This window comes from Thamnophis sirtalis, unplaced genomic scaffold, assembly GCF_051295495.1.
Source record: "Thamnophis sirtalis isolate CommonGarterSnake01/CBP01778 unplaced genomic scaffold, rThaSir2_p1.2 scaffold_5, whole genome shotgun sequence".
NCBI lineage: Eukaryota > Metazoa > Chordata > Lepidosauria > Squamata > Natricidae > Thamnophis > Thamnophis sirtalis.
This window is the reverse complement of record NW_028261385.1, coordinates 14477795-14503346: the sequence shown is the minus strand read 5'-3', so window position 1 is coordinate 14503346 and position 25552 is coordinate 14477795. Positions and strand designations below refer to the sequence as shown.

The 25552-nt window shown below is 42.9% G+C and overlaps 1 protein-coding gene across 1 annotated transcript in view; it reads right to left on the bottom strand.

Moving 5' to 3' along the window:
- DCC (DCC netrin 1 receptor) overlaps positions 1–25552 on the bottom strand; it is a 734614-nt gene that overhangs the window by 261241 nt on the left and 447821 nt on the right. Inside the window, exon 12 of the mRNA XM_087715396.1 lies at positions 16126–16175. Within this exon, the coding sequence (XP_087571522.1) occupies positions 16126–16175 (50 nt within the window). The remainder of the gene's footprint in view (positions 1–16125; positions 16176–25552) is intronic.

Below are 25552 nucleotides of genomic sequence, written 5' to 3'. Positions count from 1 at the left end.
GGACCACACATCTTCTGAATGGCTTTTATCCCAGAGCTATATTTGCACTCAACAATGAACTAAAGGGCCACCATCAGTGAGCTATTGGACAGCACTACTTGGTCTGTTGTATAGATGTTTGGGTGGTTTAGGGGTGGGGAATTTTTGGTGGGTGGGGGTGTCTTTGGGGATTGTTATGTGTGTTGGGCCTGGTCTCTGGATGTTATGTGCATTTTGTTGTATGTGCAAACTGTGTATATACATACAATGACAATAAAGTAAAGTAAGTATTCCCTCCTTCCATCCAAGAGCTACTAGTAGAGATATCAAAGAGATGCTGAAAAGAGAGGTTAGTGGATCAAGAAAAAATGTTCAGTTAACCTCTTGCTTTTCGGACAATCCACAATAATGCATACATGTAACATTTATACTGCTGTTTTATTTTTTAAATATATGTGCCAAAACACAATTGGAATACATGGGATTATACTTTCTAAAATGTATTTTTTAAAAGGTTGGTGATCTTGCAGAAGTTCTGGGATTCATGAAGAAAACATTCTTTGTCCTTGCACCTTCTTGGAATAGTTACACGAACCACACAACATTGTGGATTTTTCTCCAAGGGGGGAAAAAACACCTTTTGTTCCTGCTTGTTCTCATCCCATCAGGGATCCATTGGGGTAAAACATTTAAATTCCTTTCCAAAAGAATCCATGATGGGACATTCTAGCTTGCAGTTATGGAGGAAGTAATTGTTCCTTCCAAATGACCAGTGAATCAATATATGATATCCCTCAACTTGATGTAATATGCATTCAAGACCTAGAGAAAAAAAGGTATTTTGACCTAGCCAGGCTATTTTTTTTTCCAAGAGGAAAAATAGCTCTGTCTGCTAGCAATGAAACATCCTGTTACTAATGAGATTCCCCTGTTCCCTGTTTATGTAATGGCTGTAATTCAAAGAAAGCTCTAGGGGGCTGTTTTACAGTAACAGGAGATATGAAATTGCTCAGATAATATACTTATGTCAGGCACAGAAAGGGGATACTGAGAGCAACATCTATCATATTGGGATCTCTAAACAACAGGCATAATGGAATAATGCAGAGAAAATAAGGGCAGAGAGACAAAAAACGAAGCTTCCCATAACCTCCCGAAAGAAGTAAGTCCGATGGGCAAAGTCTATATATCTTAGTAATAAAGCTCTTGCACTTTATAGATGGGTTCTAAATGGGCTATGGATAGCAGAAGGTGGAAGCCAGTGCTACTTCCTATGAACATTTTAAGACACTTATTATGTGCTTTTTTGAAACTGACTCTTTCCAAGCTTTCTTCAAAGTTGTGGATTCTGCTCATTCACATCCAGCAAAGTTTTTTAAGGGAGGATTTACCGTCACAGACCTTATCCGGCTTGGAGAGCTTCCAGGCCGATATTTGCAAAACTTGGCAAGGACTCTTGGAGAGTCACGAACCAATTCAGCGAAATAATTGTCTCCTGCAAACTCCGCTCCTCTTTTATTTCCTCTGGGAGGGGGCATTCATCGTCTGGCCTTGCTTCCTTATTGCAGTACTTTGCATTTTCTCACAATTCTTTCCAGAATTCAACTGTGGCCTGCTTTTCTGGTTTTTCACTTTTGGTGTCACCATTCACATTAAGACTTTGATAAAAACGCTGTTGGTCTGATCGAAATTGCTGATTTTGTTTATATTGAGAGCCAAGGTGGCGCAGTGGTTAAATGCAGCACTGCAGGCTACTGCTAGATCAGCAGTTCGGCGGTTCAAATCTCACCGGCTCAGGGTTGACTCAGCCTTCCATCCTTCCGAGGTGGGTAAAATGAGGACCCAGATTGTTGGGGGCAATATGCTGACTCTCTGTAAACCGCTTAGAGAGGCCTGAAAGGCCTATGAAGCGGTATATAAGTCTACTGCTATTGCTATTGCTAAATATTGGATGATTCGTGCCTCATACCTTTCAATTTTTCTAGCTGTTGCTGTTATCTGCTGTTTTACAATCTCTACAGTTTCATTGATGTTTGTTGTATCCAATCTATATCTTCTGATTACCTGATCTATTATTTTGTTGTTTTTAAGCTGTTGCTCATGCATGTTCTTTAAGTTACTAGCATCTGCCCTTAATTTTTTGACTTTTTGTTCTAATCAGATTTTCCACTTTGGCTTTGATGCTTTTTCTGTTGTGTGACTAGGTACTTTGATTTTAAGGCCTAGTTCATTAGTGACTATTACAGCTGTGCTGTACATTAACTGGTTCGTTTCCAAGATGGAACTCGATTCAATTGTTGAAAACACTGCATTAACCATTTTCATGATAGGGGCCAAAATTTTCTTAGGCAGTTTTTAGTGATGGTAAACGTTGCCTTTCCTCATTAAGCAGAAAATGCTCCATGATCTTATCCTTCAATTCTTTTTACTTTTGAGTTAGTTCATCAGTTGGTTCAGTGATAACTGGTTCTAGTGGTAGTGTTGTTATTTTCTCCCCGACATCTTCTTCTGGGAGTTCTACTATAATTATTATTATTATCGCAACAACATAATTGTATCACAGCAGCCAGTTGTTTCACCGGATTTGGCATTAATTACTAGTCGGGCCCCACCCAGGGGCCTAGGACAAATCAAATTGTTATTATAGTTATAGATTAGCATAAACTTATTGTATGGTGGAATTAGTCTGCCTTCACCATATTAACACTCCCATACTACCACCTCTTACAATACTAGACAACACAGTATCAATCGTAGAGACCTTCAAATTTCTAGGTTCCACCATATCTCAAAACTTAAGATGGACACCTAACATCAAAAACGTCACAAAAAAACCACAATAAAGAATGTTCTTTCTGTGCCAACTCAGAAAGCTCTAACTGCCCAAGGAGCTGCTGATATATTTCTACAGAGGAATTATTGAGTCTGTCATCCACACCTCTATAACTGTCTGGTTTGGCTCTGTAACCCAACAAGACAGACACAGACTTCAGAGGATAATCAGAACTGCAGAAAAACAATTACTACCAATCTGCCTTCCATTGTGGACCTGTACACTGAAGAAGTTTAAAAGAGGGCTGTGAAAATATTTACAGACCCCTCACACCCTGGACATAAACTGTTTCAACCCCTACCCTCAAAACGATGCTATAGAGCAACAACTAGACACAATAATAGTTTTTTTCCCAACGTCATCACTCTGCTAAACAAATAATTCCCTTAACACTGTCAAACTATTTACTAAGCCTGCACTACCATTAACCTTCTCATCATTTCTATTACCCATCTCCTCCCACTTATGAATGTATGACTGTAACGTTGTTGCTCTTATCCTTATGATTTATATTGATTGTTTCCTAGTATGATTTATTAGCTTATTTGTACCCTATGACTATCATTAAGTGTTGTATCTTATGGTTCTTGATGAATGTATCTTGTCTTTTTATGTACACTGAGAACATATGCACCAAAGACAAATTCCTTGTGTGTCCAATCACACTTGGCCAATAAAGAATTCTATTCTATTCTATTCTATTCTATTCTATTCTATTCTATTCTATTCTATTCTATTCTATTCTATTCTATTCTATTCTATTCTATCCCATCCCATCCCATCCCATCCCATCCCATCCCATCCCATCCCATCCCATTCTATAGGTTTATGCTCCTATTGATCAGCACAAATGGTGGAATAGTCTTCTCACAAAACTTTATTTGCAGAAGCGGAGCATATGTGTGCAAAACCATTCTTCCCACTGTTGCTATTGCCAGTTTGTGGACCCAGAAAGGTCAGAGACTGCTGACTTCATGTACAAGTTTTTATTTGCAACATTTGCAAAAGACATTCTGATTTTATATAAACGTTTGTTGACTCTCCATTGTGTTATGAAGGAGGGGATAGCAAATTCTGTATATTGCTGTATCTGGACTGGAACAGAATCTCCATGACAGATTAGACCATTTTGGCATTCAAATAAATCTTCTATAATCCTGATCTCCATTTGTATTGGGAAGTCTATAACTCATGGTTATGGTCACCTGTCATTTCACATTCAGAAACTACAAAGTTGAAATTCTGGAGGAATTGGAGATGATAAAACTGAAGTTAAATAAGATAAATAACCAGCCTCCCTGGGTATGCGACAGTTACAGCAAATGCCACATTTTCTTCTCTCCATATTTGCTCAGCCTCTACAGTGCAATAATTAAAGAAACAAAAAGAAACAAACAAACAAACAAACAGTGGCAGGAAAAGATTATGGCAACAAGCACTGTTGATGGGCAACAATAATTAAAAATTCAGCAGGAAACCACAAAGACTGGAAATTAACTTCGTTTGTTTTCCCCGCACAAACATCTCCCACGATTTGTTTGCGTTGGTAGAAGGAAGCAAATAGCTATTAGGTAAACAAAGATGTTCCTTTGGGTGTTTCCAAGCACACATTTCTGATAATATCTTAGATGGATCACTCTTCATGCCCTGAAACTGAGCTGCTAGCATGTAGGGTACTCAACCAGATGAACAATGATTAAGGAAGTTCTTTATTGCCTATCTCGAATACAACGATGTCATTTTAATTAAATATCTTATTCTTCAGCTTTGACCTATTGATGCAACATGAAGAAACACAAGATAGCTGTTTTTGGAATTCTAAAATTACTCTGCAGCAATGCTTCTTAAATTGTTTGAACCAATTGCTCCTTTTCCAAGTCTATTATTTTAATGTCACTTATTCTCCCCATCATACACACACACACACACACACACCAAATTAATTCTATTGGTTTCCAGAATTGTCTCAGCTGCAAGCAGCCCTGAACTGGATACTCAACTCAATACAAATTGTTGCAGGGATATGCCCAAACTACTCTCAGTTTAAGATTTAGTGTTCTAGATCATGCATAGCTATTTGAACACAGTGTTAGAATTTCTTTGTGCATAACACATATCTAAGTACTTGGATATTGTCAAAGTGTTTTGGATTAGAACTGGGAAGACTGTGGATTAAATCCTTGATCAGTAAATCTGATCTGGATTAAGTCTGTGCAAATGGAACGAGATCCACTTGGATTTTCCCTTTAAGAACTGGAGTGAAGAAATCTGGCAAGAAAGCATCTGTGGGCTATATCGTATTACATAAAACAGTGTTTCTTAACCTCTGCAGCTCTAAAATGTGTGGACTTCAACTCCCAGGATTCCCCAGCCAGTATACCAGCTGGGAAATTCTGAGAGCTGAAGTCAGTGGTGGCATTCATTAACTTCCCTTCCGTTTCACAAATGCACAATAAATGCTAGTGCAATAAAATGAGACATTGTTAAAATATCTGTTGAAAGGCAAAAATATGTCCAATAAAGCAAGAAATGTTTGAAGTATTTATGAAAACAATATAGTGTTTATTAAAATTAAATTCTATTTAATTTCTATTGCTCCCCTTCCTTTTGCTTATGTCACTGTTTGTTAACATGCCTTTGGGGTGCCAGATAGGAGATTGTTGCTTTACACTGCATCTCTTCTCTGTCAAAAAAATAAAATAACTGTCTTTTGTAGCTTGCTTCGGGATGCAAAGAAATTAGAAACAGACTGCACACTGTCTGTACGCAGTGAAAACAGAGATATCAGGAACATTGTTACTGAAAAACAACTAAATCAAATGATAATGACCATTGAGCTAGAAAGTTCATAATTAAAATACCCCGCCGTCCTCTTCCCATTAAATAACAGAATGGTGAATCAGTAGAAATGCAGATTCAATCATAGAGTACACTAGAGAAATGCTGAAAGAATATATACCAATCTCTACCAACATAGAACTTGGTAACGCTTGGAACAAGATAATACAAGCCATTGGTAACACAATATCATCATGTTTCTGAATCAACACACTTGTTCTCATCATAAAACAATCGCTACTGGTTGGGCCAACCAGATTTTCCAACGATCAGTTGTGCTGCATGATTTATATTAGCTAGAAAGCAGGATCCGACCACTTGCTGTTCGCTTACCTCACTGTTTCCTTGCTCACTTTCCAGGCGCGCTCGGTAGCAAGCTCCGCTAACCGCCCAGATGTCATTTTGACCCCCTGTGCATGCGCGGAAGATCCTGCGCACGCACGTAGTGCACATGAGCTCCCATTGCTACCGAACTGGTAGCAAAGGTAAGTGGATTTCACGCCTGATTCAGCAGAAAAGTACAGCCAAGCTATCAACAATAGAAAGACGTTGCCAAATTCTCATGCTTGATGAAATTGTCTCTCTTTTTCTCTCACTCTTCCCCCCACCTGCCCCCCGGGGCAAGATGTACATATTATTCAGCCATTGTACTGAAAGTTTGCTTTGATATGTCCACATTCAAGTGGGTTTATTATTCGCGGGTCCCCCCCCCCCCAATAGTAGCTATATAGACACAATGGGTGTTAATTACACCAACAGAGGAATTTCTTTCATCTTGGTCAGTGATTCCAATTTCCAACATGGAAACTGGCAATGAGTTCAATTAAAAGATGCAATTTTCTTTGCTCTCATCTACCAAGTCTATCTCTGCTTCTGAAATTCTTTGGAAACTCCTGCTTTCTTGGGGAAGGAACAGGAAAAAAGGGAAACATTAAAAAAAAACGTTCTAAGTTGTATCAATGCCAGAATTATTGATTTTCCAAAACCTCTGAATTATTTCTAACATGCTTGCAAATACTTACTTGCTCACCTGTGGTGAATCACACCTGTTCTCAGGTGCGAATCTCATAATCCTGTTGCTATGGTGATGCATGAGCACAAATCTCATCCATAGACATTAAATTGGCATCTTTCCATTTGGACAGAAAAAAGGGAACATGTTAACATTAACTATCAGCCTGGTTGGATATTTTAGGGTACTATAAAACATATGCAATCAAAGGGAAAATAGAATTGTCTAATCTTGATTAAACTGTGTTAAGCAACAAAGACTATCCGAAGGGCCTCCCGATCCAGATAGGGTCGCAATTGGTGCACCAGGTGAAACTGGGCAAACCTGACTGGTATGCACCGATACGGGCGTACCAGGGCCTGCAGGGAGCACCAGGTACCATTCCAGTACGGTGCTCCAGAGGGCCCACCCACCCGCCCGCACTCCTTACCAGTATTTGAAGTTTGGGGGGGCTTACACGCACGGAGCATACAGTGCCTGCAGGATGCTCCGCCAAGCAGCTGGAGTGTCACGGAGGCATCATGGAGCATTGCGGGAGGTAAGTATGCATGCGTGCACTCATGTGGTGGACACCCAGCCCATTGCATCATACTGGAACTCACCACTGGCAAGATCTAATCTAGATCAGTTACTGGGACCAGAGGTTTAGTCTTCCGAGCTTTCAGACTCTTGCTGGAGCCCATCCTCAGGGAACGTCTCTCTACAGAATGCAACATGATTGTGGGAAACATATTTCCCTTCATTCATGACAAATAGTTCCAACGATAAAGTTTTCCCACATAAGAAACATGATTTTATGGATTTATGGGTTTAACCCATAGCCACAGACCCGTGGTCATTAGTGACCACAACAGTTTTCAAAAACAGTTATGGAACGCGAGTGGGTGGGTGGGCCAAATGAGCCACCGTACCGGTACAATGGCTGCTTCTCTGGACTACTACCGCTGCCCCCGTATCAGGCCGTACTGGGCAGAACCCACCACTGTTCTATTCCAATGTTTCTTCATCTGGACAGGCTGCTGGCTGAAGAATTCTGAGAATTGGTATTCACACATCTTTAAATTGTTAAGATTGACAAAATTGTTAAGGTTAAAGTTGACAAACCCTGCCTCTATCCTGCTATATTCCTGGCCAGTTGGAAAGGCTATCAGGAACATTCTATAAATTCGTAATTTCATAATAACTGTACTTTAAGTGCATTCTATCTGCCCTTTCTCTCCACCCTAGGATTGTAGTTTAGAGCCATCATCGGATTGCAATTTAGTGACAAATGTTGGCATTATCTTGCATGGCTGAGAAGGATTCTATTTAGATTGAGTGTAGCAGATTGTACTGATCTAAATGAACCAGGATAACTCAGGATCAAGATCACCCACATCTATAGGGGTTCACCGGGATTTGTGTGTCTTTGCAAAAAGATATTGTAGGAGATGATATGACTGAGCCTGAGGGAGGAGTCAAATGCATTATAAGTCATGAGTCGCTGCATGCCGGCAAAAGTTCTAAGTTCAGCCTACTTTGAATGGCTTTCTTATCTTCCACCTATTTCCCTTGACTGTTAGTTGATCAGATTCTTGTAGAGAGCTTAAACCAGCAATAAATATACTCCTTTGAACTGCCTAAATCTCCTGATTTCTCAGGCACTTGACATACAACACATCTTGTTACTGATGTCTTCAGTATTCTAGGGTGGAGCACTTGAATGGCCTACATGCTTTCAACTACTTTAGCTCAACATGCATCGGCAATAGGAAGGGCATCTGGATTCCTTTCAGACCGGTTTCAGGCCTGGTTACAGCTTTGGTTGCGCTGATCGATGATCTCTGGTGAGCCAGGGATAGGGGTCACTCCTCTATCCTTGTGCTTCTTGACCTCTCAGCGGCCTTCGATACCATCAACCATGATATCCTTCTGCGACGGTTGCGGGAGGTGGGAGTGGGAGGCACCGTCCTTCGGTGGTTCTCCTCCTACCTCTCGGACAGGTCGCAGTCAGTGTTGGTCGGAGGGCAGAGATCGACCCCTAGGCCCCTCAACTCCGGGTGCCACAGGGTTCGATCCTCTCCCCACTCCTATTTAACATCTACATGAAGCTGCTGGGTGAGATCATACGCCGGCACGGGATTAAATATCATCAATATGCGGACGATACACAATTGTATCTGTCTGCCCCGTGCCAACTCAGTGAAGCGGTAGAAGTGATGTGCCAGTGCCTGGAGGCTGTCAGGGTCTGGATGGGAACAAACAAGCTTGCGCTCAATCCCGACAAGACCAAGTGGCTATTGATGCTCCCTCCCAAAGATGGTCCAGCTATTCCATCTCTCAGCCTGGGGGGGGTGAAATTATACACCCCTCAGAGAGGGTTAGCAATTTGGGAGTCCTCCTGGATCCGCAGCTGACTCTAGAACATCATCTGTCGGCTGTGACCAGGGGGCCTTTGCCCAGGTTCGCCTGGTGCACCAATTGCGACCCTATCTGGACCGGGAGGCCCTTCGGATAGTCACTCATGCCCTCGTCACCTCAAGACTGGACTACTGTAACACGCTCTACATGGGGCTGCCCTTGAAGAGTATTCGAAGACTTCAGCTTGTCCAGAATGCAGCTGCGCGAGCGAGTGTGGGTACACCTCGGTACACCCACATTACACCTATCCTCCGCGAGCTGCACTGGCTGCCCATTGGTCTCCGGACACGCTTCAAGGTGCTAGTCGTTACTTTTAAAGCACTACATGGTATCGGACCTGGTTACTTGAGAGACAGCCTCCTGCCAGTCACCTCCCAAAGACCTATTAGATCCCACAGACTGGGCCTCCTCCGAATTCCAGCTACCGGCCAATGTCGGCTGGCGACTCCCCGGGGGAGGGCCTTCTCTGTGGCTGCTCCGGCCCTCTGGAATGATCTCCCTGTTGAGATCTGGACCCTTACCACCCTTCCGGCCTTCCGCAAAGCAACTAAGACCTGGCTGTTCCGGCAGGCCTGGGGCTGTTGAATTATCCAGCCCCATCCGAGGTTACGACTGTTGCTGTATTTTAAACTGTTGTTTTCTATTTCTATTTTTTTACCCCCTTCCCCTTATTATTGTTAGCTGCCCTGAGTCTTCCGGGAATAGGGCGGCATACAAGCCAAATAAATCAAAAATCAAATCAAATCAATCAATATTTCAAGTGTTCTCATTACAGGAAGTCCTCAGCTCTTGATCATTCTTTTAATGTCCGTTGAAAGTTACAAGAGCATTTACCATCAGCCCTCACACTTACGACTGTCACAGCATCCCCATAGTCATGTACTTAAAAGTCAGACACCTGGCAATGGACATGTATTTACAATGGCTGAAGCATCCTGGGTCATGTGACTGCTGTCTGCCTCCTTCCTAGCTTGCTTCCAATGAGCAAGTGAGTTAGTGGAGAAGTTGGAGTCACTTAACAACCATGTGATCATCGGCATTGTCTTTTAATCACCCCATAATCTCTTGCGGGGTGGAGTCTAGGCAACCAAGTGGAGCTGAGTGTTTACTGGCCAGATGTCCTTCCTATTGCCGATGCAGAGTTATATTCAGCAGGTGAATTCTCATCGTGCCCAGAGAGAAAAATATCTGCCTCTACTTATGATCGAACTCACAGCCTCCTGATTGTGAAGCAAGAGATTCACCTCTAAGCCTCCACACCACTCATTTAACAACCATGTGATGCACGTAAAAATTGCAGTGATTTGTTAAACAACTTTAAAATGTAACGACTGCACAATTAATTGAGAGGAACCCAAAGAAATGTGTAGTTACGAACACGGCATCTAGCCTCAATTCTACATACAAATAATGGCAAAAGGGATTGTAAAATCAGGCATGACTCATTGAACGACCACCTTACTTAGCAACAGACACTCTGGTCCCAATTGAGGTCGTAGGTCAATACATAACCTGTATTATCTGAGTTCATATTTAAGGCAGAGTCACAATCTCACTGACTACAAACCGTAACGAGTTTGATCCCATCATGTTTTGTTTTTTTTTTAAAGAAACTTCAGGGAACAGAGTGAGAAAATCTGGGGGAGAAAAAGCAGCCAAAATAATTACTATGGATTACAGTTCTGGGGATTGATGGAAAAAAATGGAATTTTAATAGCACATTGGAGAGCTTTCACAAAATGGCTGAGCTGGGTCATTTGCCCAAAGACAAACAGATGAGTTCATTTCTCACCCTACTTTTTAGTGACTCAATTTGCTCTTTACTAGCCTGGTTTACATGTATTCCCCACCCCCACCCCCTTTGGGCAGTTAAGTGTACCTGTCAGCCCAGAATTAAATACTGACTGGCTCCATTGTTTGTTTTCCTAAGAATATAGATAGGATGTATATGGGGACTCAATACAGCTAAGAAATGAAAGCAATACTAGTGATAGGACCTGTATTTTTTTTTTCTGAATTAAAAGCATCCAAACTCTAAAAATCAGGAAAAAAAGGCAATTAACAAGAAGACAACTGAATCTCATGGATCTCATGTTGGTAACCACAACAATGGAGAAAACAAAACTACAGGTAGAAGTATCATTTCAAGATAAACAAGAGGTATAGCGTCACCATTTCCACAAGTTTTCTTGCAGACATTTCAGTCAAGGAACCACCAAGACCACTCCTACCAAAACTGGCAGGGCAAACTACTAATATAAACAATGAGAGCAAACACCACTCCCTACTAGCACTGATCACGTTACCTAGTTGGGTAATGGAATGTCTGCAAAAGGACAATCAAGCTCATAGAACACCAAGGACCCCACGGTTTAACCCTGATCTACATATTCCAGTAATTGCTTAAATGCAATGAGGCCATATAATTTAAGATATTCTTTTTCTTGCTAGACCACCCATCATGCCTCCAAGCCACAGCATTTGCTACCCTTTGTAGGTACCCCAAACCATCAGCCGAAGACAAATATTCCTGGCAAATAGATGAGGAAGAAATGGAGGTAGTTGCATATTTTATTTTCCTCGGCTCCACCGCAGATGGGGCCAAGAAATTAAAAGAAGCTATGGCAAATCTAAACAGCATACTAAAAAGCAGAGACAACACAAACATGTATAGTCAAGGCTATGGTTTTCCCAGTTGCAACGCATGGCTGTGAAAGTTGGACTCTAACGAAGGGCTGAACGCCAAACAATGGACGCCTTTGAACTCTGGTGCTGGAGAAGACTCCTGCGAGTCCCTTGGACTGCAAGGTGATCAAACCAGTCAGTCCTAGAGGAGATCAACCCTAAATGCTCTTTAGAAGGCCAGATCCTGAAGATGAAACTCAAATACTTTGGCCACCTAATGAGAAGGAAGAAGGACTCACTGGAGAAGAGCCTAATGCTGGGAAAAACTTAGGGCAAAAGAAAAAGGGGACGACAGAGAATGAGGTGGCTGGATGGAGTTACTGAAGTAGTCAGCATGAGCTTAAATGGACTTTGGGGCAATGGTAGAGGACAGGAAGGCCTGGAAGAACATTGTCCATGGGGTAGCAATGGGTTGGACATGACTTTGCAACTAACAACAAGAAGAAAAATATGTCACTGTCTGTAACTATAGGCAAATTCTAAGTGGGTTCATTGTCTCCCACCACCACCACCACCCCAAGATTTGTTTGCTTCTGTGTTTTTGAGACTGAGGGACAGTCCACCTACTGTACCTTCTGAACTGTGAAATGAGACCATCATTTGCTCCTTGATGAGCCTATCTCCAACTGTCCCAGATTACAGAGAGCAATTCATCACTGTCGAGATTTGTTTAAAGGATAAGCAATTTCTTTCCTTGCTCTTTCAGTCTCTTGCCTCTGATGACTCTGATCATGGCCTCCAGCACACAAATGAGCTGCTTTGTGGGGGGACGAGGACCTGTTAATATCTTTGGCGGAAAGCTGGCATTAAGTTACAACATCCAGATTGGACCATCAAGTATGCCACGAGAGGAATGCCTCATTAGAAGCATCAAAAGCAGCCGTCGTCCTTTCTTTCTTAGAGTCAGCAAATACCTTGCAAAGTCTTGTTTACCCACAATTAATAACTAACCACATCTGCCCAAATTCTAACAAAGCCGAGTAGTTTTCTTAATTAAGCATGGCTCTCCAATACCCAAGGCACCTTGACTTCTGCAAGGCAAAAAAGAAGAAAATGGTCCCCCAGCCACCTTTCTTGTACAAACTGTTTTTCTAGAGAATGGTGACATGTTGGCTGGCATAGCTAATGAGATAGGGTAGTGGATACTCAACAAAAAAGAATAGCAATGCACATTCAATTACATTAAAAATGTATGTGTCAGGACTGCCACATTTTTTTTTGAATTGGGCCTTCAGATCTGCCACATGTTCTGCTGTGGGAAACTGGGAGGGGAGATTACCGTATTTTTCGGAGTATAAGACACACCTTTTTCCCTCAAAAAAGAGGCTGAAAATCTGGGTGCATCTTATACACTGAATACAGCATTTTTTGCCTCCTGAAATCCCGCCCCTTCACCAAAATGGCCATGCATAGCATTTAGGAGGCTTTCAATAGCAGTAGACTTATATACCGCTTCATAGGCCTTTCAGGCCTCTCTAAGCGGTTTACAGAGAGTCAGCATATTGCCCCCAACAATCTGGGTCCTCATTTTACCCACCTCGGAAGGATGGAAGGCTGAGTCAACCCTGAGCCGGTGAGATTTGAACCGCTGACCTGCTGATCTAGCAGTAGCCTGCAGTGCTGCATTTAACCACTGCGCCACCTTGGCTCTTTCAGAGTGCTCCTGGGGGCTGGGGAGGGCAGAAATGAGGGAACAAATGTGCCAAATTTTGCTCAATTTTGCCCCCCCCCCCCCAAGCTGCCAGGAACACTCTATAAGCCTCCTAAAGGCTATTCATGCCTTTTTGGGGACAAAAAAACAGGTCTTATTTTTGCTCCTTCCCAGGAGTATTCTACAAGTCTCCTAAACACTATTCATACCAGGTTTTTTGGGGGGAAAAAAAAGGACCATTTTTGCAAAAAAATAAGGCATTTTGGGGAAGTCTGCAGAGTGCAAAAACTTTTTTTTTAATTTGCCCCTTCAAAATCTTGTTGTTTTCTTATACTCCAGTGTGTCTTATACTCTGAAAAATACAGTATATGGAGTATGGGAGATAACATTCCTTTCTCAGAGAGTCAAGGACATCTTTCCCTGCACCTGGAGTGGTGTGACTGGGAGGCCTCTCCAGTTGGGATGGTGTCTGATTGGACCATGTGATGGACATGTGGGTGCTCGGCAGGGACTTGAACTTTCACTTGGGTGAGGAAAACCTGGAAGCTTTCAGATTTGGGTTTTTCCCAGATGTGCCACTATGACATCTCTAATAAACTGGAACTTTGAGGAAACTGAAGTGCCGGAGCCTTCTTTGGTTAGGGGTGTTACTTGGAACCCTCATAGTATGTATGTAAACACATGTACACAGACACACAAAATGAGAACCTTTGATTTTAAGGATCCAATTTGATGAATCCAATAGGAACAAAAACCAGGTTGCCAAGAGGAAGAATTGAGAGGAGAAAGAGTTGTTACTTCCCAACCCTATATGTCAGGTTTTTTTCCCCAAACTTGGCCACCTCAACATGTGTGAACTTCAACTCCCAGAAGTCTCTAGCCAGCATACAGACTAGGGAATTCTGGGAATTGAAGTTCACACATTTTAAAGTTGCCAAGTTCGGAAAACACTGTTCTGAGGTCAACCCTGAGCTATAAATATTCCCTTCTATTGGTACTGTTCTAGATCAATGACAAATGGCAGGCTTTGGAGAGGAAATTACATTTCCATTTTTTCTTTTCCTCCTACCTAGAAACCTTTGTTCAGAAATAAGAATTGGGGCCTTTGGAATGGGAAGATCGAAAAGAAATTCCAGGCAGGGTTTATACTCACCCAATGAAAACATTAATTTATCAAAAGGAAGTAGGAAGTCATTTTTATCAGTCCTGGAAAAAATAATTTTCTACCACACACTTTGGCTATTACAGCATAATCTGGATATTCTAAATGAAGCCCTTTTACGAGGTTCTGAATAGCAGGAAACCTAATTCTCTCAACCTGAAAAGAGGTTATTTCTTTCCCTAAACATTACCTGAAAAGGAATAAATGAAACTGCATCTAAATGAAACCACATCCATGAAAAGCTGAAACATGAGGCAGGTAAACCCTAATTTGCCTAGAGACCAACTTATACTTTACGGGCACTCTTAAGGCCATTATAGGCACATCCCACAATGTTCTGATTATGAAAAATAAATTACAAAGGGGACATTTTGTACATCCATTTTTCAAAAGAAAGGAAACACAAATTATCACAGCTGTTTTAACCTAGAATTTTGGTAGCTGGTTAACCCTAAATGCAAATAAAAGCATCATAAAGATAATGAGGTGGACATGGACACACTTCTGTGTAACACAAAAAAAGGTTAAATAGCAATAGCGTTTAGACTTATATACCACTTCATAGTGTTTTACAGCCCTTTCTAAGCAGTTTACAGAGTCAGCATATTGTCCCCAACCGTCGGGGTCCTCATTTTACCATCCTTGGAAGGATGGAAGCCAACCTTGAGCCAGTCAGGATTGAACTCCTGGCAGCGGGCAGAGTTAGCTTGCAATACTGCATTCTAACCACTGTGCCACCATGGTTCTTATATATTTTAAACATACATAATACAAATTGAAGAGTATGAAAATGGGATCCAGTGTTATCTATCTGAGCAATTCCCCTATCTTAATGCTTTCGACCCTCTGTATCTCTTGGGAGCTGCCTCCTACATTCTTCTCCATCTAGAGGCAAACTCCACATCGGACAAAACTACACCAGAGTGATAGTTCAGTTCAATGACACATGGAGCCCATAAACAAACAGACACACAACTGTTCTGACCCCTCCTCCGGCCTGTGAGTAACACAGACACAGGCTTGGCTATTTGCCACTCTTTAATCACAGGAATTACAACTCTGTTGGCTGAAAGCCCAGACAACACTCTCATGCAAGAAGGGTTGCCAGCAACCCAAACCAAACAGAACGGAAATACAAAACAGACCAGACAAGAGTTCCTCAAGACTGTTATGAACGGTTGTGTCCTGCAAAAGGACCTCTCCCAATTTCTCACTTATATACTCTCTTGGGAGGGGCCAAGCCACAACCACCTGGGCTTGATTATCTCTTATGAGTCTGCCTCCACAGTTGCTGCTTCCATTTTTCTGCCCTTCTTTGCTTGGCGTCAGAAACAAACTGCCTTGAGTCCTCCCCACTGCTCCATGCCTCAGGAGCCTCCTGGTGGCCAACCAGCCTCTCTGGTCCCTGCTCTGAGTCTGAACCCTGCCCAGGGTCTTCCACATCTTCCATAGAAGACTCATAGATTTCCTCGCTATCCAAGTCCATCAGCAGCTCAAACGGATCCTGCTGGGCCACAACACACAACCATAGCGATTTCAGGTAAGAAGACAGTGTGTTGGCTTACCTTTGAGTTCACCACTTCCAAAGAGATATTCTGAGGAGAAGCGCTTGGCACTGAAATGCAAAGGGATGGGGGAGAAAAATGGATGAAAGCAGAAAAGCTGTAATTAGAGTTATAAAAGATAATGATAACTCTTCCCCCCTCCCTTTCCAAAGTTCCATCTATATCACATTTCCTCACTTTAATAATGAGAAAGCAATTGGGAGAACATTTCCAGCTGGCACCTCAAAACATCCCCGCTGAGGTGAAAACTAAACACATCTGCACAATTTCCTCCCATTTCCAATAATCTTTAGCCACATTATTCAAAAATTAGCTTTCTGTAACTCAATTTTCTGAAAAAGCACAGATGTATAATTTGGCCCAGCAATGTTAGCAGAACCCTGTACCATACTGCTTTTTTCTTCTTCTATTGTTACTTGATAGTGAGATGGGTGGCATGTAAATTTAATTAAAGAATAAATAAATAAAATATTCTGTGTTTATTGAAGCTCTGAAGTTCATATGTCTATGAAGATTCTTACTCATCCAATTCATGATTTTCCCAAAGGTGTTTTTCAAAAAGTAACTGGGCTTCCTCGTTTTTTCCTTGAAAACATTTTGCTTCTTAGCCGAGAAGCTTCTGATTGAATTCAGTCGTTCCCCACCATTCAGTCGGAACTGAAGAAACTTCTTGGATGTGAAGCAAAAGGTTTTCAACAAAACCTTTTACACATTATACATTGGCAACAAAAATCAGAACACCAAATACAAGCTGGGTGGATACAACCGCGTGGATGACCCTCACTCCGTCAAGGATCTTGGAGTACTAATTTCTAATTATCTAAGTGTCAGAGCTCACTGTAAACAGCATTGCCAAAAGGGCATTAAGAGTTGTTAACCTAATCTTACAAAGCTTCTTCTCTGGTAATATTGTACTGCAAACTAGGGCATATAAAGCTTTTGCTAGACCTATTCTCGAATACAGCTCATCTGTCTGGAACCCACACTGCATATCAGACATTAATACAATTGAGCAAGTCCAGAGATATTTCCTCCACTCCTCTGCTTGCAACACAATACCTTATACCACCAGGCTTGAAATTTTGGGCTTTGACAAGTTGGAACTACACTGCCTTCGGTCTGACCTGAGCGTAGTACACAAAATTATCTGCTACAATGTCCTACCTGTCAATGACTACTTCAGCTTCAACTGCAACAATACACAAACACACAATAGATTCAACTTGAGGTAAACCGCTCCAAACTCGATTGCAGAAAGTACAACTTCAGCAACAGAGTGGCCAATGCCTGGAATGCACTACCTGACTCTGTGGTTTCTTCCCAAACCCCCATAGCTTTAACCTTAGTCTGTCTACTGTTCACCTCACCCCATTCGTAAAAGGTCTGTAAGGAGCGTGCATAAGTGCACCAATGTGCCTACCATCTCTGTCCTACTGTCCCCACTTATTTGTATCCATTTCCTGTAGTCATAATCATGTTTATACTTATATTTGTTATCTTATACATGCTTGACAAAATAAATAAATTAAATTAAAAAATTTTAAAGTCGAAATTGCCTTTTGAAAGGCAGAAAAGCCTTTTGGGATGTCTGGGTCTCCTATTAAAATGTACTTGAGTAATTTTGGCTTTGAAAATTAGGTTGGAGATAAAGGGATTTGGTTAATGGAGATTAGTTTTTGCCTCTAGAGTAGATAATGCTGGATAATCAAGAGCCCCAGGTCCCTTTAAAAAAAGATTTGATCTCTACTCTTAAACATCTATCTAAGTCAACTATTGTACGTCTTCCACAATGGCTCTGTAATTCTGACATAGCAGTGCTCCAAAATGATGCTATGTTAGACATTCTATATGTTAATGGGACTCATCCCAGTAAGCCACCTCTTACATTGAATTAGGCTTCTTCTTCTTGTTGTTGTTGTGCACTATATCTTTGTGTGTCTGTTGGGAAGAAGGGTTCAATACTGCCTTGACCAAATGGTCAACCCTTTGTCAATGTTGGCAGTAGGCTTCATTTGGCCCCAGTGCTTATAGACTGCTTGTGGACTGTCTAGCATGTTAGTCTTTAGGTGCCAGATCCAAACAATGTAATATACCAAAATGTTATGATGTTTCAATGGTACTATTGTTGTTTATAGGGGATTATTATTTTTACCACCTCTGACTGTTTCGTGGCTTCTCTTTTGCTGATGCTTCCTGATTTCTTTGTTTCGATTATTTTGTTTGAAGTTTTGATTGCTGTTAATTAGTGTTCTGGAAATTTATACCTCTGCTGAAAATCAGATTAGCAATCTACATGGTGATTCGTCCAGAAAAGAGATGCCAAGCACTGGCTTTTACAACTCAGAAGAGTATATAATTCCACTGAACAAGCAAGTCTGGAAAGGATTTGGTGCTCTGTCCATATTGGTCAACATAATTTCTCACCTGCTAAAACTGAAGGGCCATTTTGGTCTCTCACTAAGAAAAAAATTGGCAATCTCTGTGCACTTAAGACTTAGAGGACCTTATGGTCAAATCGGTGGGGCACAGCAGGAGATATTAACTGATTAGTGTTCTATAAGGTTACAGGACACCAGATGGACAATATATAGTCTCATATCTTAATCTATGGGCTGCTATATAGACTTCGTAGTACATATTTGTCAGAGCCAGAGGTGGGTTCCTACCGGTTTGGATGGGCTCGGCTGGCCATGCCCCCAAACCGGTTCTATCAGCGGCACCATAGGCACTGCCATCTTGTTTTTTGCTTCTGTGCATGTGCAGAATCAATTTTTTACTATTGCATATGTACAGGTAGCGTGCGCCAAGCATGCACGTGTGTGAAGCACGTTCTTGAGAGAACCGACAATAACAGAAGCCAAAACCCACCCCTGGTCTGAGCCTGTTTCTGTGATCTGATGTCAAAAGCAAAGAAACTAAGATAGGACCACATTGACAGGCAGTTTTTGTTTCTATCCCCCACCTGAATGTTGAATGAATGTTGTTTATTTTTTAATTATGTGTTATGTTATATGTCACTGTTTGTATCCCCTCCCTATAAGTTGTTAGCCGCCCTGAGTCCCCTCAGGGAAAAGGGCGGCCTATAAATAAACTTATTCCTATTCCTATCATTGGAACCAAGATATGGTGGGATTTGGCATTAAGTTGCAGGAGGGAAGAGTGAAGAGCCAAATCAGCAATAAGTACATAGAAAGAGACCTAGAAAGGATTCTGCCAAAATCTTCACAATATTTATCTGATAGTTATACAGAGCATGTTTTAGTCTGGAAAGGTTCTCTCTATAGGTGAACAACAATAAAGAAACTATATTGAGCAATTTATTGTTCAATCAATTAGAATAGAGCTGGAAGGGATTTTGGAGGTCTTCTGGTCCAACCCCCTACTCAAGGAGGAGACCCTACACCATTTCAGATAACTAGCTGTCCAGTGTCTTCTTAAAAACCTCCAATGATGAAATACCCACAACTTCTGAAGGCAAGCTGTTCCACTGGTTAATTGTCCTCATTGTTCAGAAGTTTCTCCTTCATTCTAGGTTGTTTCTCTCCTTCATTAATTTTCATTCATTGTTTCTTTCCTTGCTTTCTGGTGCTTTGGAAAATAAATTGACTCCCCTTTTCTTTGTGGCAGCATCTCAAATACTGGAATACTGCTATCATGTCACCCCTAATCCTTCTTTTCTTTGGCTCACTGACAAATGCGCGCCCGACAAATGCGCGCCGACAAAACCGTGCCGACAAAACTGTGCCCACAAAACCACGCCATCAACAAACAACATAGTGGGATGCAAAAACAACATTATAACCCTAACCCTAACCCTATCCCTAATCACGCTTTTGTGGACGTGGTTTTGTTGGCGCATATTTGTCGGGCGCGCATTTGTCGGGTCACACTTTTCTTTAGACTGACCATACCCAATCCCTGCAACTGTTCTTGCTATGTTTTTGTCTCCAGGACTTAATCATCTTTGCTGCTCCTCTTTGCACTTTCCCCAAGTCACAACATCATTGTATTACCGGTAGCTTTTTTTTTTTTTTACTTCTTCCGCACACTGCTAATTCATGTTTAAGTGATCGTCCACCAGAACTCCAAGATTCCTCTCACAGTTATTATTTTTGAGCCAGGTTTCACCTAATCTGTACTTGTACCTTTGATTTTTCCTGCTTCGGTGTAAAACTTTGCTTTTCTCCACATTAAATTTCATATTGTTTGATTGTTCAAGCATGTTAACATCTTTTTGGACCCTGAGCTTGTTTTCTGGGGTGTTGGTTATTCCTGCCAGCTTAGTGTCTTCTTCAAATTTGATCAGTTCCCCTTCTACTCCATCATCTAACTCATAAGATTTGTTCTTTGTTCCCCATGCCTTACACAATTTGACTCAAGCTAAGGAGATTGGAAAATGAAAACTTCACCTTGCCAATAGATGTTTTACAATAATTTATTTCTTTTGCTTTCTGGGGCAATGGTTCTGCTTTAGTTCTATTACCTTTAGTGATTGCTTTACTGCAGGATATACTCTGTAAAATTCATTTTAACTCAGTATGAAAATAGGCCCATTCATTTGTTTCTGACATATATCAATTATTGTATTCAAGTAGCTGTCAAGGTGTCATACAATAAAGGCACTGCTTAAGTGATAAAAGAAATGTTTAAGTAATTAAAACGGGAGGGCAATTTTTCAAAATTTATCCAGAGGGAAAAGGTATTTACTTGGGCCAATTAGCTCCTCAGAATTTCATGGAAGCCTTGGAAAACAAGTGAAGTGATTGATTGCGGAAGATACAATTGTACAATTAAAGACACAGTGATCACACATACCTTTGCAATATATGTTTCAATAAATAAACAAAAGAAAATTTTAAAAAAAATCATCCGAGTATCACCAAAATCCCTTTTTGCTTTGGAAAAAATTGAAAAGCAAATCTTTTAGGAAATTGAATAAAAATGGTAGAAAAATATGCACAATTGTGATGTTATACTCTGGGTAAAATACCTAAATCTGAGCAATGGAAACTTCTTTTAAAAACTAGACACAAAATTTGGTAAAGAACTATATTGCAGTGGAAATGCTGAACATTAATATTAAAACAGTTACAGAATTGGAGAGGACCTTGTAGGTCTTCTAATCCACCTTGGTCAAGCAAGAAACAGCAAACTGTGGCTCTGGAGCTGCATGTGGCTCTTTCCTCCCTCTGCTGCAGCTCTGTCATTGGTCGGTGCCACAATTTTGAGAGGCGCTTCCAGTGGGGGGGGGAGAGAAGCACAGTGCACCAGGGGAAGACTCTATGGCAAGGGGAGGGGTTTCCAGTTGTCTCCACAATTGAAAGGGCTTTCGGTTATGACAGGTAGAGGAAAAAGTACACCGCGCTAGGAAGAGACTCTATGGTGGGGGAACTGAACTTCCAGTCAGCTCCAGAATTGAACAGGGGACTTCCGGTTAGGACCATTGTGGCTCTTGGTGTTTTCTTTTCTGTGGGAAACTGATCCAAATGACTCTTTGAGTGTTTAAGTTTGCCGACCCCTGCCCTATACCATTTCAGACAAATGGTTGTCCAATCTCTTCTTGAAAACCTCCAGTGATGGAGCATCCACAACTTCTGAAGGCCAGCCATTCCACTGATCAATTGTTCTAACTGTCAAGACATTTCTCCTAATTCTTGGTGGGCTCTCTCCTTAATTAATTTCCATCCATTGCTTTTTGTAAAAGATGTTAGCGAAAAGGAGGTTTATCCAGATATTACTCTCTGGGAAAGGCAGTCCAAACTGATGAATGAAGCATTGAGGAGTTATCACCCAGAATGTGAGGGTCTCTTGGAGAACCTAGAAGCACATCCATAGGGTCACCTCCCTTAAATCATAACATTTAGGGGAACTTGTGGACAATGAGCCGAGGTGGCACAGTGGTTAAATGCAGCACTGCAGGCTACTTCAGCTGACTGCAGTTCTGCAGTTCGGCTGTTCAAATCTCACCAGCTCAGGGTTGACTCAGCCTTCCACCCTTCCGTGCAGAGAAGAGCAACAAAGATGATTAGGGGAGTGGAGGCTAAAACATACAAAGAACGGTTGCAGGAACTGGGTGTGTCTAGTTTAATGAAAAGAAGGACTAGAGGAGACATGATAGCAGTGTTCCAATATCTCAGGGGCTGCCACAAAGAAGAAGGAGTCAAGCTATTCTCCAAAGCAACTGAGAGTAAACCAAGAAGCAATGGATGGAAACTAATCAAGGAGAGAAGAAACTTAGAACTAAGGGGAAATTTCATGACAGTTAGAACAATTAATCAGTGGAACAATTTGCCTCCAGAAGTTGTGAATTTTCCAACACAGGAAGTTTTTTAAGATGAAATTGGATAACCATTTGTCTGAAGTGTTGTAGGCTTTCCTTTCTAAGCAGGGGGTTGGACTAGAAGACCTGCAAGGTCCCTTCCAACTCTGTTATTCTATATTCTCCATATATTTCATTTTCTGCAACAGATTAACTGTGGCTGGAGTTCTTGTAACTTTAACCAATTTAAATTAGTTTTACTTCAACTAATTTGCTTGCAGATAAGGTTGCTATATGGATCTAAGAGCTATAAGATACTAAGCACTTGGCATCAACAGACAACCATTGATTAGAAAGTAAAACCCAGGGGATAATGGAACAACCTCCAAGTTACAAGTAATGAATTGTATCTGCTTAGGCTCAAAGGAAAGTCAGGGAGGTATAGTATTGCTGAATGTTAAAAAGGGAGAAGCTGTACAAGGTTTTAGCAAGTTTGCTTTCATTCCCAGTAATTAAACATTCCACTTACAAATCAAGAACTTTATCACTGAACTAGAGCCCTATGAAATAAGGAGAATATTTGTTTTAAGAATATTTGCTTTACTGAAGACATGGATACAGAACAAGTGGGGACTGGTTGTGTGAGTGTTTGAGTATGGCTGATTCGGAGGACCTGCTGGGGAAAGCGGGGGGTACCGGGGTGGTTGGGGGGACCATGGCCACGGGAGTGGGTCGGAGCATTGCGGTCATGACAGGGAGGGGCAGATATGGCGGGGACTTTAGGGCTGGCCATTATCGGGGAAGGAGGGTTCGCTACATTACAGAGATCCCTCCTTCCGGCCCTATGAGTCCCACTCCAAGACCAGATGGCGCGAGCAGCCAGGACCCTGGTCTCAGGCTGCTGTTGCTAAATGCCAGGTCTGTTATTCACAAGGCTCCCCTCGTCCGGGACTTAATTGTTGACGAGAGGGCAGACCTGGCATGTATTACTGAAACCTGGCTGGGCACAGAAGGAGGAGTCCCCCTTGTAGAGATGTGCCCAGAGGGATTTCAGGTGCTTCATCAGCCGAGAGCCCAGGGAAGGGGTGGCGGTGTGGCTATTGTTATCCGGGAGTCTCTGTTACCTCGTAGGGTCCCTGCTCCGGAGCTTGTCGGGTGTGAGTCCCTGCTGATTAAGTTGGACCTCAAGGGTCAAGTGGGTTTGCTGCTAACGTACCTGCCTCCCAACTGCGTTGCAGCATCCCTCCCCTCGCTCCTCGAGTCAGTAGCCGAGCTGGCAGTTGAGTTCCCCAGGCTTATCGTTCTGGGGGACTTTAACTTGCCATCGCTCGGTGAACGCTCTGACGGGGCGCAGGAGTTCATGGCTTCCATGACAGCCATGGGCTTGACCCAGGTAATTCGGGGCCCAACCCATACAGCAGGTCACATGCTTGACCTCGTATTTCTCTCGGAGCAGTGGATGTGTGATCTTGGTCTGAGGGGTAATGAGATCATACCCCTGTCGTGGTCAGACCACTGCCTACTGAGACTTGACTTCCGGAGGCCAAACCCCCACCGTAGGGAGGAGGAACCGACCAGGTGGTTCCGCCCCAGGCGACTTATGGACCCTTTGAGGTTCCAGACGGAGCTTGGGGAAATTCCTGACGCTCTCGCCCACAGTTCGGCGGAGGCTCTGGTTGCCGCCTGGCATTTGGCGACATCGGAGTCTCTTGACCGGATTGCGCCACTACGGCCCCTCCGGGTCAGTGGATCCCGGAGACCTCCTTGGTTCACCGAGGAACTCTGGGAGAAGAAGCGCCGGAGGAGACGCCTAGAGCACCTGTGGAGGTCCGATAAGTCCGAGGCGAACCGAGCACTTCTGTCCACCTGCACCAAGGATTACATCCGGGCACTGAGAATCGCCAAAAGAACGCATATCTCTGCCTTGGTTGCGTCCGCCGAGTCACGCCCAGCCGCCCTGTTTAGGATCACCCGCACCCTCCTTAATAAGAGGGATGTGGGAGAACCCTTGCAGGGTAGGGCTGAGGACTATGCCCAGTTCTTGGCGGACAAAGTTGCTCGGTTTAGGTCGGACTTGGACTCCACCGCAGTAGATTCAGCCGAGACACAGGGAGATTACTTGGCAAACCATCTCTGGGTTGAGTTCCAGGATGTTGCCTCTGGGGATGTGGACAAGGCCATTCGAGCTGTAAGTGCCTCCACCTGTATTTTGGACCCGTGTCCCTCCTGGCTGGTTGCCAACAGCAGGGAGGTGACACATGGCTGGATCCAGGCGGTTGTGACCGCCTCCCTTCGGGAGGGGCACTTCCCCGCCGTACTTAAAACGGCGGTGGTGAGACCCCTCCTGAAGAAACCATCTTTGGATCCAGCCATTTTAAACAACTATCGTCCTGTCTCCAACCTCCCCTTTATTGGGAAGGTTGTTGAGAAGGTGGTGGCCTTCCAGCTTCAACGGGCCTTGGAGGAAGCTGGTTATCTTGACCCCTTCCAGTCCGGCTTCAGACCTGGTTACAGCACAGAAACCGCTTTGGTCGCATTGACCGATGATCTCTGGAGAGCCAGAGATGGAGGCCATGCGTCCATCCTGGTTCTCCTTGACCTCTCAGCGGCTTTCGATACCATCGACCATGGTATCCTTCTGCGACGACTGCGGGAGGTGGGGGTGGGAGGCACTGTTTTGCAGTGGTTCTCCTCTTACCTCTCGGACAGGTCGCAGTCGGTGTTGGTCGGGGGGCAGAGATCGTCCCTGAGGCCCCTAACATATGGGGTGCCGCAGGGTTCGGTCTTATCCCCCCTACTATTTAACATATACATGAAACCGCTGGGCGAGATCATTCGAAGGCACGGGATAAAATACCACCAATATGCGGACGATACACAATTGTATCTGTCCGCCCCGTGCCAACTCAATGAAGCGGTGGACGTGATGAGCCAGGGTCTTGAGGCCGTTAAGAGCTGGATGAGCGCTAACAAACTGGTACTCAACCCGGACAAGACCGAGTGGCTGTTGTGCTTTCCTCCCAATAATTTGGCCGACATTCCAACACTCAGGCTGGGGGGTCAAATTCTATACCCCTCAGATAGGGTCCGTAACTTAGGAGTCCTCCTGGATCCTCAGCTGACTCTCGACCACCAGTTGTCGGCTGTGACCAGGGGGGCATTTGCCCA